At 40.8% G+C, this 14,728-nt stretch overlaps 1 protein-coding gene across 2 annotated transcripts in view; it reads left to right on the top strand.

Moving 5' to 3' along the window:
- Positions 1-14,728, top strand: part of RAPGEF5 (Rap guanine nucleotide exchange factor 5) — a 156,419-nt gene that overhangs the window by 52,255 nt on the left and 89,436 nt on the right. For both annotated transcript variants that reach the window (XM_086854251.1, XM_086854259.1), the window contains 2 exons: positions 8,481-8,557; positions 14,178-14,303. In XM_086854251.1, coding sequence (XP_086710377.1) covers positions 8,481-8,557; positions 14,178-14,303 — 203 coding nt within the window. The remainder of the gene's footprint in view (positions 1-8,480; positions 8,558-14,177; positions 14,304-14,728) is intronic.

Here is a 14,728-nt window from a genome sequence, read left to right on the forward strand (position 1 = left end):
TTGTTTACTGGGGCTTTGGGAGAGGCATTTACAATGAGTTCACTGAATATATTTATTCAGAGCCCTCTTTGTTTCCTGCTCCTTTCCTGGCCGTGCCTGGGGGATGTTTCCATGGAATAGAGAGCAGGGTTTCACTTTGCACCAGCCTGCTCAGCAACAGTCCATACCTTCTTGTCTGATCTCAGCAACCATTCTCTGATCATGTAATGGGCTCTTTCTTCTCCATCCTTCCTTCGTCTTGTTTCAGACAACACTGTTACAGGTGCATTCACTACCACGTGATTTTTTAATTCATTTTACACGTCATGCACATGAGAACAAATCTCTACGATTACTGGATAAAATGTAAAACTTTCGGCATTTACTCATCAAATGGTTCCCCTTGAGCTGCGATTGGCACAAAACCCCTTGCTTTTGTCCATTCCTGTAGTAGTCCTATGGCATTTTCAAATAATTTTTCACATTTTTTTCTCCTTGATAAAAAATATGACTTCATATGTTCAGAAAGTGAGTATAAAATGTGGCTTTATCTATGCATGCATCATAAAGGGCCAGGCATTGAAATCCAAATCTCCTCTGGCCACATGAATGAATAGTAGTTGTTTATCTATTAAAAAATGCCTGTCTCATTTAGCCCAGGGGTGTTTTTCAAATCTTGTTGTTTTAGTGCACCACTACCTTGCATGATATATGTACCTTCAAAGCCAGATGTTTTCGTTCTTATAAATAAAATAAACAGAAGTTCCTTACAAAATCAGTTGTACAATAATGTGAAATTACCATTATCTGACTGAGCTGGGAAATACTGATGGGTTTACTTGGCACACCCATTTTTTAATTTATGATGACTATACAATGTAGGCAGACCTGAGCCTCATTTAAACTAAAGTTTGTCCTTCCTGTGGTCACTTAGAAGCAGTGGGAAGAATGGCGCCATCATGGTGATCAGCAAGAGCAAATCTACATCTCCCAGCCTCCTTTCTTACCACAATGGCTTTGCTTTGTTCAGATTGTAGATACCTTCCCTCGCTGTTATCTGTTCCTTTTGATAAACTCTGCAAAGAGAGGAAATGCTCTTGCATCATTTTCTGGAGTCCCGTTTCCTATCTGAGATTTGAGAAATGGCTTGTAGCACTAGGGCCCTTGGGAACTTCTTTTTCTGCATGGAAACTAATCAGAATAATGAGTACCCTCTGTGCAAATTCAATATTAGTTCTACACCTAAGGTCAAGCAGAAGTTAATGACCATTTTTTACGTACAGAAGTCAGTTATGAGACCAACATTACATTTCACACTTTTGTAATTGCAAAATAAAATGATGGAGTAATTTATGTTAAATTGATTTAAGCTACAAAGCACAAATATCATAGCATCTCAGATTAGGGTTTGGGAGAAAATGACATTATTGTCACTTGTGCAGGAGTTCATTCACCAATTTACAAATACCTTTACCCCATCTTGTGCTTGCTGTGCTTTTTGCATACAGAGGTGCTGAACGATGCTGTAAGTGGGAGCCTCTCTCTAATAATTTTTGCATTTTCTTTGTTTCTTTAATTAGCTGATTTACTCAGCTGATTGCACAGCTGTCTGGGCAACACCCCCCCAGGGGTCTGCCAACTGTTTCAGAGATATGTAATGTACTCAGTGAAGGGAAATCTGTATGATAATTTTCATGTATATATGGAGAAATAGTGGGAAGGAGTAAGAAAGCTCAAAGGCAATTTTTGTATTGCTAATAAAAGGAAACATGTTAAGGCTGAGCTTAAAAAGCTTTCTCTTTTCAGTAATTTCTGAGAAAAAATTACTCTTTCACGGTAAATAAGGAACCAGTTCTCAGCTGGAAGGTTTTGTTCCTGGGATTATTGCTCTCTTACAAGCAGCTCTTGGGGATTTCAGAGATACTCAGCACCTGTTAGTTTCCCCCTTTCGTTTGGAAACAGAACTTGGAAAATGCAGGAACATGCATGAGGATGTGGTCTGGTCTAAAATGGTCCCCAAATCTGAGGTTTGCAAAGCATTTTCTGGCTGCTCATCTTCTTTTCCATTGCTCAGCACTAGTGCTCTGCATAGCCTAGAGGATCTGGCTTTTAGTTTCCCCAGTGGTGTCAGTATGAGCTATTCATTTTTTTCCACTCTGATAAATTAATAAGCATCAGCAAACATTATAACACTGTCAAACAGCTCAGAGCTGCTATAGTAACCAACCTCTCTAGAGCTCGCTGCATACCCTCCACAGAGAGCAACAACGGATAGCACAAGTTCCATTGTTCAAAGTAACAGTAAAGTTTTCCAAAATAATGAAATTAGCTTAGTTATGTGATTAAAAAAAAATAAAATGGGTGTTTGTGTTTTTTCTTAAAAGCCTCATGCCAGAAACTTCCATTGGAAAAAAAAAAAAACCAAAAAAAAAACCCCAAACCCCCCCCCCAAAAAAAAAACCCAGCCAAAATATCCAAAAGAGAAACAAATATTCCTCTTAAAATTTGGAACATAAGAAGGGTGCTTGAAGTTGTGAGCTTCTCAGCAGCTGACAATAAATCAACTGGTGCAGGCTGCTGGCAATCCTGGAGCCTTCCCCCGGGGAATATTCTTGCACATTCCTGAGGTCTTGTTGGTTTGACAGGGACAAAAAAGCTCCCACAACAGGCTATAACCTTCCAGCAGGGATGAGGCAGTGAAAGTCCGCTGGCTTGTCAAAGAAACGAAGTCCTTGTGTTCAGAAATAGTCTCTTTAACTCTTCCAAGGTGGGACTGTGGGAATGTGTCTCCTATCTGTAGAAGGCAAGGAGGTGCCTTTTATTTATGGGCTAGATAAAAGAGATTCACATATGAATTGTGATCACAGAGTACTGAAAAGACTGAGATAATACAAAGGGCAGACTAGTTTGATGTTCTAGGATGTTAGCAGGTTAAAGAACAACGCTAAATAATAGATTAATGTCCGCATTTGAAATGAAGGAGCATCTTTGAGTACTTTGTATGGCAAGCAGAGCTACGAGTGAAGTCCCCATGCAGCTTGTGCAGCCCCAGGTGAGGCTGGCAGTGTGTGTGCAGCTGGGGGCTGTGCCTGAGGGCTGCTTTGCAGCGAGCTAAGCCACTTTGGTCTCAGGAGCAGCCATGGGCAGTGCAGAAGCATGTGTGCTCAAGGTGGTTTGTGGGCTCTTGTCCCCAAAAGTCAGGCGGCCCTGGCCCCAGAGATGGATTTCACAGCAAGCTCAAGGACCCAGAGCGAGCTCCTTACAGATGGGCAGATGTTCTTGCCTGTCGTTCAGCAGCAAAATGGTTAATTGTGATGACAGTCCTTTCTTAAGCATTTAAATAATTAGCTTTCACAGTTAACACCCTATTAAGCCAAAGGGAGGAAGTTCACACCTCTCCTGGTGTTATTGTTCCAGTCTGGCTGGCTGCAGCAGCAGAATGACGCTAGTGCCTTGGTTTGTGTTGAGAAGGTTATCTTTGCAGCCAGAAGGGGTAGAAAGAAGAAATTTCATTTATAGGAAAGGAAGAAAGCACAATAAAGCAAAGCCTCTGGGAAGATTACAACGCTGTGGGTTCCAGGAGTTGCTTTACGTGTGGATTTTTTTAACTGTCCTTCCCACATTCAGCTGGGCAAATGATTCTGCTATATTGAACAAGACTGAGCATTAAAACGAAGTAACGTGCCTGTAATACTATGTGTTTTTTAAAAAAATCTTACTCATCAAATGTAACTAATGTAATTAATTTACCCTCGAGTCTGTGGCACAAAGAAGAGTGTGTCATGGAGGTTGTGCTCTGGGGGTAACCTTGGCAGACTCTTCCATGGGCAGGAGAAGGTCTATAGTGCTGCTGGTGTCGTTACCCTCACTGGATGCCAGCTGTCCAGCTAAGGCTGGCCCTTAGCATGTGTGTTGTGCTCCTTGCTGCTGGAAAGACAAATCCCTTCCAACACCTTGGATCTGCACTAAACTCTGTGTCAGAGCTGTAAAATCAAGGGGGAGCATGGTTGGTTGGTTCCAGTGTGAGCAATGGTTACCTTCCCTTTCCTTTCACACCCCCTTGTGATGGCTGATTCCACTGTAGTAGCAGGTACAAAATTATTTATTTTCATTTTGTATTTCTTCATTACTTTTTTTCCTGCTGATTTAAAGATCTGAAATGGAATTACTAAAGGAAAAACCTCTCCCTCACAAGAGTTCTCTGTGCTAGCATAAGTTTACAGAAGAATCTAAAATCTCAGTGTCTCAGCTCTGCTCTGTGGGAGCAAAAGGAGGAACTCAGATCAGATGATGGCCCTTGTGATCCTTGACCATAAAACATCAAAATCCTAAATTCCCTAGACTAATTTGCAAATGGACATATTTGAACTGCACATTAGCAAACTAATGCTCATTTGACATCTTTTTGTTTCATTCATGGTGACCTTTCCTCAGGAGTAATGCTGCAGGTAGAAAAGTGAATTGCTCACTACATTTGTTATTGTTCTTCTCCTGTCTCAGGTCTCAAGCCTGCACTTAAGCATAACATTAAATAGATACATGTAGATCAGGGTAAACTACCTTTGCCTTTCCCTGTAATTTCTGCTTTGTAAAACATACTGGGATATTTGTATCAGGGAGCAAAACTGGATTTATGGTGGTGGAGGAGGAAACGTTTGGCTCAGATCCAAAGTTCACAACTTTTTTTGTATGTACAATTCCAGAATCAGCATTTGCCTGGGAAATGCTTTCCCATCCCACCCTAAGCTTCCGCTTGCTTTTCCTATGGTTGAATTTGCAATGTCAAATTTTTTAATCAAAAACTAAATGGCTAGCTAGCAGTAAGTAGAAAGTTATCCTTGAGTTTTTATATTTTGTGACAGAACTTATATTGCATGCACAATAACCCATGAGAGCAGTGCCTAGGCCAATTCAAGGAGCGTCTGAGTTGTTATGGGGTTAGGAGGCATACTGTGTCTAAAAATACTGCAATCAATTTTTTACAAGTATGTGATGGCCCCCAGTAACATGAATTTCTAAATATACCAGAGTATTTTAAGAAATATGTGGGTTTTCTCTGTTTTATAGGCAAAACACATAGTAACCTTTTCCTACAGAAGCAAAGAAAATATAATTAGGGGTTGTTGCTTGTCTGTGTGGCCACTTCAGCCTTCGAGGGACTGTGTTCTTGTGATGGGAAAAAAAATGAGATAGTGTGATTCCTTGAGTGTTGCTTCCTGGGTGTAGTTAAGTGGTTCAGTTGTGGCTGGTTCTTATGGGTTTGGATAAGGGGCAGGGAGGACAAAACAAGTTTGTGATGGAAATTTCATGAAAAAGAGGTCAAATGCTCCTGCTCTCCCAAGAGAGCTGCAAGAACGTCAGTGTGAGGTCTGTGGGTTTTTTTTTCCTTTAAGAAAATATTTACTGCTTCATTTCTACATTCCTTACACAGTCTAAACAACACTGAAGCCAAGTAGAGCTGGGTCTGTATGATGAATTTATTCAGGTTTTTTTAGAGCTGAGTTGTGAAATTGCTGATAAAAACCTTTTTTTTTTTAAGCCGTTCACTTGGAGTACACTTAAACTGAGACAATTTTCTCATCATCTTTGAAATTGCTCGTGTTAAAATCATTCAACACTCAAGGATATCTGTATTCACTGGGGGTTATGGACATGCACTCTCCTCCTCTATCCCTCTGTGCCAGGGAAGAGATCTTGCTGCCCTCAGTTGTGGGTACTTGCTGCCTGTCAGTGTCTGCCTGCCCAGACACCATCCACCCTCTAACCTGCCTGCCCAGCCAGGTCAGCAAGAGGTGCTGCTCCTGCATGTCTGCCTGCTCCCTTGGGCTGAAGGTGCTCTGGGGTGTTTGCCCTGGCACTGGGCAGGGAAGGGGACACTTGTAATGGAGGCCTGTGACAAGGGCCAGTTGGCAGGCACTGACCTTTTCCCCCGGCACAGCTGTTTGTGAGCGCCCATCTGCTCAGGACTGTGGAAAAGCTGGCTGGATCAATGTAAATCACTTAAATCTGGACTCGTGGTCTTGTTACTAGTGAGGTGCCACTCCTTTAAATGCCATGATTAATAGCCAGAGTCTGGGGGGGGGATATTTTGCTCATGAATGCCTACAGCAAATTGATTTTAGAAGAAATCAGAAAATTGAAAGGAGAACTGGGGAAATGTTCTGCTAAACGCAGACCTAACAATTTGAGGAATTGCACAAACAACCGATTTTTGGGGTTGGTTAATGCCTTCCGGCATTGCAGCACTCCCGTCCCAGGAGGGCTGTACTGTAGTGCTCAGCAGGTCGATGTCCTGCACGCTGTGTGTGTCCCACAGTGGCAGTGGGTAGAGCAGGGCCATGGGTGTGCAGGACTGTGCAAGAGGATGAGGCAGCTCTTGGGAAGGAAGGCTGGTTACACAGGAAGGTCCTGCACAGAGCCCCCAGCCTGGCTGGATAAAGTAGGCTGCCTTTAGAAACCCTGCCCTGAACTAGAGCAGGGGTCACACGTGGCTGCTCAGGCCATCCCTCTCTGGGGTCCTTGTGCTGCTCCTTTTCTGGGCTGGGGCAGAGATATGCCACAACATCCCAAGAGGATTTTGGTTTTGCCTAGCTTTAAATATGCTGGGATCTAACGCCCATTATACATGCTGTCTGCTGCAGAAATAGTCTGACCCCTTGTTTTCAGTATTCACCTTGAATTTCAGAGGTTTGCTGGTAAAGTGATGCCTGCAAACCCTATGGTGAAGATTTATATCAGAACTCTGTTCTCCTTTGATAATGGATTTAAAAAGATCCCGTAATAGAATAAACTGTATTGACAGAATGACTTATTTCCCCTTTTATAATTACATTTTTATTACTTTTTTTTTTTTTTTTGGATAGCATAACTGTGGGGGAAGAAACAAAATTATATCCTATATGGCATAGAAATATCAGCAGCAATCCTGCTGTAAGAAAAAAATAAATCCATACAATTTATTTTAGAGGTCAAGGACAGTCCCAAATTACTTTTCTTTAAAGTTGCTAGATGCTGCCTAAATGTTAGGCTGCTTTTTTTGTCTGCAGCAGACCCAGAGCACCCATGCAGACACACCAAGCTGGACTTCATGGCTCACGTTAGGTGTGTGAGCTTGGCCATGGTAACCTGGTTATGTCTGAAGGTTCAGGCTGAGGATGGCACAGGTGAGGATGCCTGGGGAAGGTTGTACTGCTGCCTGCCAGCCCTTCTCCTGCTCCCTTTGCTCATCAATCAAATTCTGGGCTGCCTCAGCTTGCAGGCAGGGTTTCAAGGACTGGTGATCCTTGTCTGAATACACTGTGCTGTGGGCTGTGGCTGTTCAGGTGCAGCCTGATGAGCAGCTCAGGTACACAGGGGTGAAGGAGAGAGCAGATGGGCAGGAGGAGGCACACCAGCTCAGCCCTCCCACCCATCCATCAAAGCCATGAGGTGTTTTTCAGGAAATAGATGTGACAGCTCTGTTGCTTCAAGGACACTTCTAGTGTCACAAAGGCTGTGGCTAAACCAGGAAATCACTCAATATGTACTCATAATCAAAGATGTTTGAGTGTGGTTCTTCTAAGTTGATATGTACAGTATAAGGTAAGGTCACTCTGCATGTGTTTTGTTGGGTCTGACTCTCCCAACCTGCCATGTGTGACATTTCAGAACGTCTGAGGGCTCAATGTCTCACCAAAATACAGAAGGTGGCTGTGCTGGCTGAAAGGGTCACTTGGGGTATAGATAGTAAAACTGCCTGTAGATGAAGCCATTTGCTTCAATACAGAAGTCTGAAGTGGGCTTCCATAAGAAGTTCCCTGTTTCTTTAGCTGGATAAACTTCTATCTCTGGTTTTGACCCTTCAGGGGACTGCAAGTTTGATACAAAACTTTAAAGTTTAGCAAAACTTGCTAGTTTTAAGTGATTTAATTCATGTTCATTGGGTGGCGTTGCTGGTTTCTTCTATTGTGCCAGCAGCACAGAACTTTTCATAAAACATCTCCTGCTGCCATTTATTTCTGGAGATGACTTCCATGGTGATGTTTGTTGAGATTGGAATCACTTTGCTTATGAAGCAAAGGGACTTTTCCAAGTCTGAGGTGAGGATAAATATGCTTATTTTGTTTAGTCTGACCTGACCTTCTGCAATATAATGGAAGAAGAGGGAGACCTTATTTTTTTATTGCTTATGAGTCATGATATCTCGTTACAATGTATGGAAAAGTGGAGTTTCCTTAAATGTCATTGTTTTATCAGGACTAACAGTAGCATGACTATAACTATTTAGTACTGGATCTTACTGCCTGGGGAAAAATAAAGTATACTTTATTTAACATTTTTCCAAACCCAATAATGTGTGCCTTATAGGATCTGTGTGTTCAAAACCACTCCAGGAGTTAACTAGAATGCTAAAGTTTAAACATTCCTTGAATGCTTATCCTCTTTGTGGGCCATGCTGTTTTTCTGTTTTTTTTGTGATTTAAGCCTGCCTGCTTCCAACATATTCCTCTTTCTTATTTTAGCAATTCATCAAAATGAAGAAAACAGCAGTCAAGAAATAAGAGGACTAGAAGAGCTCAAGGATACCTCTGATGCACAGGTACATGTGTAAGATTAATGGAATCTTGGGAATGTTTTCAGATCTACAAGTTGAAGAACTGTTTTCAATAGCTCTGGGAAATGGATTTTCCTCTATGTTCTGTGCAGGGAGCATGTAGGAGGGAGAAAGTCTGCTAGATCTCATCTTATGTGACTAGAATAAGATTGATGATTACTCTGGGAATTAATCCCATGATGTTGCAATTGGACAGCATTCTTCAGCTATCTTTCTGCTCTTCTTAGATAATACACATAGCATATACCAGATGTGAAAGGAAAATGAGATGTGTTTTAGGAGGCAAGGGCATATGACATTTTGATTGAATTTTAATCACTGTAAGTAGACATGCAATGAAATAGGGATACTTATTAGTCACTCAAGTGCAAGCAGCAACCTTCTTCTTTCTTTCCTTAACTGCCCTCATTTACAACCAAAGCACACTTCTGGATATTGCTCAGAAGCAACTAAACTGCCTTTTAGGGTGTTCTATTGTGGGATTGCTTACCCTTTTTAATTCTGTGAATCTTTTTTGATTAATCTGCAATCCCTTCAATCATTCCATTCATGCGTTCAAGCTGTGCAAGTGTAACTGTGTTGCTCATTGTACTGGTACTGATTATTGCTTTTAATTTAAAATTAATCTTTCCCAGTCTTGACTGGTTTTTTCTCCTTCTATTTCTTTTGAAAATGTTATATTCCCCACCAGTTGCCACCTTTTCTCCTTCCCCTATATGCAACTTGCAGTTCCTGCCTCTGATTTATTTCCCTAGCATCTTGCCAAACTGAAAAGTTGTGTGCAAGGAAGACAGGATTTATGCTGATGTCTGTGAACAAGCCTAGCTGGAAGGGTACAAGCCATGTAACCAAGAGTGAATTACAGAGATGTAGAAAGGACCCAGAGGGAAACACTGACCTCACTGCACAAAAAAATTTGGCTCTCTGTTTTTTTGTTGGATTTTTTGGGGGGGAGGATGGAGAGGAAGGATTTAATCTATTCTAAGTTCTACTTAGTTGCTGTAGTTATTACAGTTCTTTGAAAATGTTTGTTTCCATTTATGATGTAGCCAATGTATGAAGAAAGCTCCTAAGTAGCCAGCTAATAAAATTACTTGGAATAATTATAAAAGCCCATAAAAATTTATTATTGGGGTATTGATTCACCCAGATTTTAATTGGCTGTAAACCAGCTTCTAAGATTTGAAAGAATATGAAACACATTTAAAATTATACAATTATTAAATGAGCAGTTAACAAAAGCAGGAGTGGTATCAAAGCAGTGGTTGCTCCAGTTTTTTAGGACCATAAAAATGACATCCAGTGAAAGCCAGATACAATTTGTTTTAAAGGAGTGAATGTGTTTTTTCACTTTAGTGGGACCATGCATATGACTGGAGCAAAGCAAGGGATCCTGTCTTTTGAGGCTCTGGCACATAGTTTTAAGTTCTCAGGTTAATTAAAGGTGAAGCCAGTAATAATTATGGTTTTTTTTACCAGCTACAGAAAGAGAGATACAGTGAAAGAAAACCAAGCCACCACAAACCTGTTAATAGAATTGAAGGGTGTTGTGCCTGCTCTAAACACTGCTCTGTGGGCGAGTGGCTTGATTTACACTTGAGTTAGTTGACAAAACTGGTAAAAGTGTGAAAAAAGATTGGCAAGGGGATTTGCAGAAGCAATCATGCTGTAAATAACATAAATTATGTAAATAAAAGATCCCATCTTGTCTTCCTAAGGATGTGTTAATTCACCTCTGTGTCATTGCTATGATGCTCATGTATGACCTCTGCAGAGGGCATATTTTCCTATGGATATGCTGAAACAGAAAGTATGTTGTCAGCATCTTCCTTTTTCCTCCCTGTGTAGTGAGTAATTTGCTTTCATTTCCATTAAACTTCTTAAAATTTCATTTCAAGTATTACATAAACACAGTTATAGCAATTTTGAGCCATGAATGGTAGTAAAGTTTTACTATAAGGTACATTCTTTTATCATTCATTAAGGTAAAGCAAATTAAACTATGCAACTTTTTGATTTTCACATTCATGTGCGTTAGTAAGTGTATCTGTTTTGGTCTACATGAATTAGAAGTCCAAGCATCAACAAGAGTTTTGGAGGATGTGTGCCTGCACAAAATGAAAATCAAAATTGTTCTTTGCAGTTGTGACTTGCCTTTATCCTGTTGTTTAACAGCTTCCAAAACATTGCCTGAAAATTAAATTTGTATTGAGAAGTGAAAATGACCAGTAATTGGAGACTGTCAGTACTCTCCTAACCGGATTTTAGAAGCTGTCATCAATAAATAATTTAATTGACCTGGATGTTTTCTTACAAGTATTTAACAGAAAGATTTGTGGTGTAAAGTCATCATAAGTGAGGAAGCCAGAATTAGAAGTAAAGGATTCATAGCTTTTTTCATAATTATGAAAAATCATGTTTAGCCTTTTGTGCTTCAGGTGCATTCTTTACTCCCAGAGCCAAACATATGCAATTATATCTTATAATTAATAAGATAAGATAATAATATCTTAGCCCTCCCATAAATTCCTTATCCTCTGGAAACCAAATTAAATAATTATTTTTTTTTTCATGTTCTCTGCAACCCTTTAAATTAAAGAACAGTGACAGGAGGAGGGGACATGTTAAAAAACAGTATTTCTACTTGGTGGTTGAAACAGGACAATGTGATTCTGCAATAAGATTGCTGTTTTGAATACAGACCATGTTTGTGCAAGGGCTAATGGGCTTGTGTTTAGAGTTGCTCCTCTGGGGTGCTCATCCATGTGGAAGGCAGCACATGCTCTGTGTGAACACAGGTGGAGGGCAAGTGGTGAAAGAGAGCAAGACCCAACGTTCAAAACCTTGCCTTTCTCTTGGATGTTTCTCCCACTTAAACATACTGAAGACAACTCTTGCCCCAAAACTGAAGCCCTCCTTTCTCTTCTTAACATAACATAATGGTTTTAACCACTGGGTTTTGCTTCACACTCTGAAGATCAATATTTGTTCAGCAGGGACTCATAACCATCTCTTCCACCTGTAGGTCATGGACTACTTTCTCTGGACACAAGTCCTGGTTCCAGCCAGGACAGGGTTAGTTTTTGCAATAGCCAGGACCAGAGGTTAATCTGTATCACCTCACATCACTGATGGGGCAGGGGAAGGGATTCTCTTCCAAGCTGGGATATTCTGGAGGAGGGATTGGTTGGTTACTGTCTGTTGTGGAGGGGTTTCCATGTGAATCATTCCTTATTTGTACCCTATATGTCATTATTATTGTTGCTGTTACTGTTTGCTTTCTTATCGCATTTCTGTTTTTGGTAAATTGTTCTCATCTTAACCTCTGATCTTTATATTTTGTGCCTCCAATTCTCCTCTCTAGCTACCTGAAGGAGGAGGGGGAGGAGAAGGGGAAGGGAACAAGTGGCACCTAATTTCATCTCAATGTGAGCACCAAACTGGGGAGTGCCATTCCTAAACCAGGACAGTACTACAGGAAGGTGCAAAAAGTGCTTCCACAGTACAAAGATCCCAGACCCAGAGAGACTCCAAATCTTTATCATACTTAAGTCCTAGTAGGTGATAACACTTTGAAGTTGTCCTTAGCCTACATTACACGGATGTAATATTCTTGCTAGAAGCATCCTGCAACCATGAAATAAGCAGGCTTGATTTAGTTGATGTCCCCCAGCACTCAAAGTGTTGGAAGCACAGACATCAGGCCTCCCAAGCCTTAGGTTCCCTGGGTAAATTACTGGAGAAGAAGGAGAACATTAGGAAACAATTGATCTGACCATTTTTAAATGTCTATTGTAGAGTAAAAACAAAACAAAACAAAACAACAAAAAAAAATCCTCTTCCTAAATACCCTATTTTCTCCATTGATTAAAGAAGTCTGGACAACTAGCTCACTATATTCTTCCACATTTGATAAAATCAGTCATACTGCTGATCTGCAGGGGATAAGAGTGTCAGAACTGGTTTATAAACCAATGTCTGATTTAGAAGATAAGGCACTAGACTCACAGACTATGCAAGGAATTTGAGATTAGGCAATATAATTCTCTTGGTGGGTTTCTGACCTTTCTGCCCAGTGAGCAGTCTCCTTATATGGGGAAGCTGGGTTCCTCAGGAGGCTGGGCTCAGGAGGAGCACAGGACACTGAAGGCATGGGCTGTATCTGAAATCCTTTACTTCATCAGAGCAGAAGTGTTTGATGCAGACTTGTCAGGAGATGTCTTCATCCCACCTGGAAGAATGTAGGCATGTACAAATTTCTTTCAATGAGATGGGTAAGGATGACTCTGGACTTGATCATGGAGCCTATTTTTTTTCCATCAACATTCAAGAACTTATTCATAAAGTAGATTTGCTTTCTCCTTCAGATGAAGAAATCTTAACCCCCAGTTCTCTTTTCATTGGAGAAACTAGCAGAATGTAGGATGATTTGAGTGGGCACTCTCACTCTGTCATGGACATCTGTCATGGACAGAATTGCTCAAGACCAAAGGATTGGACCCTGTAGGGTTAGCAAGTCAGGGTATCCCTAGTTTTAGGGCCTGACACACAAGATATGTTTAGAATTCTGGAGTAGGTAGTGATTAATTTAAACTCACGATGAGCAGTAGAAAGAAAACCATGAAGGAAATGGGGGGAAAATGTTTATTTGCAGATTGCCTTTGAGGTGATATGGCCATTTCATAGCTATGCCACATGATGGGCCCTCCCAGAGCATCTGCTGTTCCCATCAGGAAACATCTGGGCTAATAAAAGTTGCACGGTATCGTCGCCCCAGGTCTCGGTCACGCAGAGGCTATATCCATACCCAAATCATGGACAGTGATACCAGCTGCTGGCTTTGCAAGGAGCAGTTTAGCCCATATCAGCTAACTTTGCAATGAGTCTCTATGTGCCTGTGTGCAAGCATAAATCCATCTTTTTATATGTATCTATCTGGCATTTTTAGAAAACAACCAGTGCTGAATATTTTGACAAAACACTATCAGCATAGCTTGAATAACTGTCAGATTTAGCCAAAAAAATAGTTCTAACATAGCTTTTAAAGCAAGTATCATTTCCTTCCCTAAACAAAACAAGAGATACAGATTTGTTATTTATGGAATAAATAAATGTCGCACAACTGTCTTTTAACTCTTCAGTCTTGCATATGTGAAAAATGGTTGGAGCGGGAGCAGAGGGAGTTGTAGCCTGTTATTTTTAGGAGTGCCTTGTGTTGCACTTCATTCTTTTTCCAGGGCTGTTCCTGGTTAACTTTCCCATGAGTTTTTAACCTCTTGCTCTTGTTCTCTTATGTAACAGGAAACAGGCTGACAGGAACAAATAAAACACAGCATATCTGATAGTTGCACTCAGAGGAGCGGTTGATTTAGTTAGCCCTGCCTTCTTTCCTCCAGAGTAGATGCATTTGGACATTCAGATGTGCCTCTGTTCCTCTCCAGTTGTTTCCCGGGAAGCGGTGACTTGTTTGTGCTCAGCAAGTGGCACCGAAGTACCGCAAATATGAGAAAACAGATGCGTTTCTTTTAAGGTTGAAATTTGTGCTGGTGTCATGTCCTGGGATTGTGGATTTAAGTATCTGTTTGCTCTTTCTCCCACCCTTAAGGCAGGAGTTTTATGCAAGCTTCAGGGAAGAGATGACATCGGACGGATTGAGCTGGTCCAAAAGCTGGCCAGAGAGAACTGCCAGTTTTTGCAGGCGGATAGAAAAGCACTGGAGAAAGCAGAACAAGTAAGACACATTTCTTATTTTGGTTTTTTTTTTGTTTCTTTTGGGTAGGGGAGGGTGATTTAGGTCACAAAACTGAAATAGCAAAGCTGATGGTCAGAATCCAGGGCACACATTAGTCATGGAGCTGTAGCTGCTCTCCTCTGGCATTTACATTTCTCTAAAGTGCGTTCAGGTCAATAATTGTCAACACACTTAAATTATTATGTTGTCATTAACTGTCAGATGCTGTTATTAATATCTTATACACATAGGATATAGCAGATGATTTCAGGATGCTTTTTACCAAATTGTTGGGTTTTACGGTGTACTTAAATAATGTATAAAGCATATGAGTACTTCAAGTACTTACACTAAATTATCTTTAAATTATTTCTCTCTGGGTATATTTGGATGCAAGTATTGGCTGAAACTTTTCAGCATGAATT

Source organism: Cyanistes caeruleus, chromosome 1, assembly GCF_971803275.1.
Source record: "Cyanistes caeruleus chromosome 1, bCyaCae1.hap1.1, whole genome shotgun sequence".
NCBI lineage: Eukaryota > Metazoa > Chordata > Aves > Passeriformes > Paridae > Cyanistes > Cyanistes caeruleus.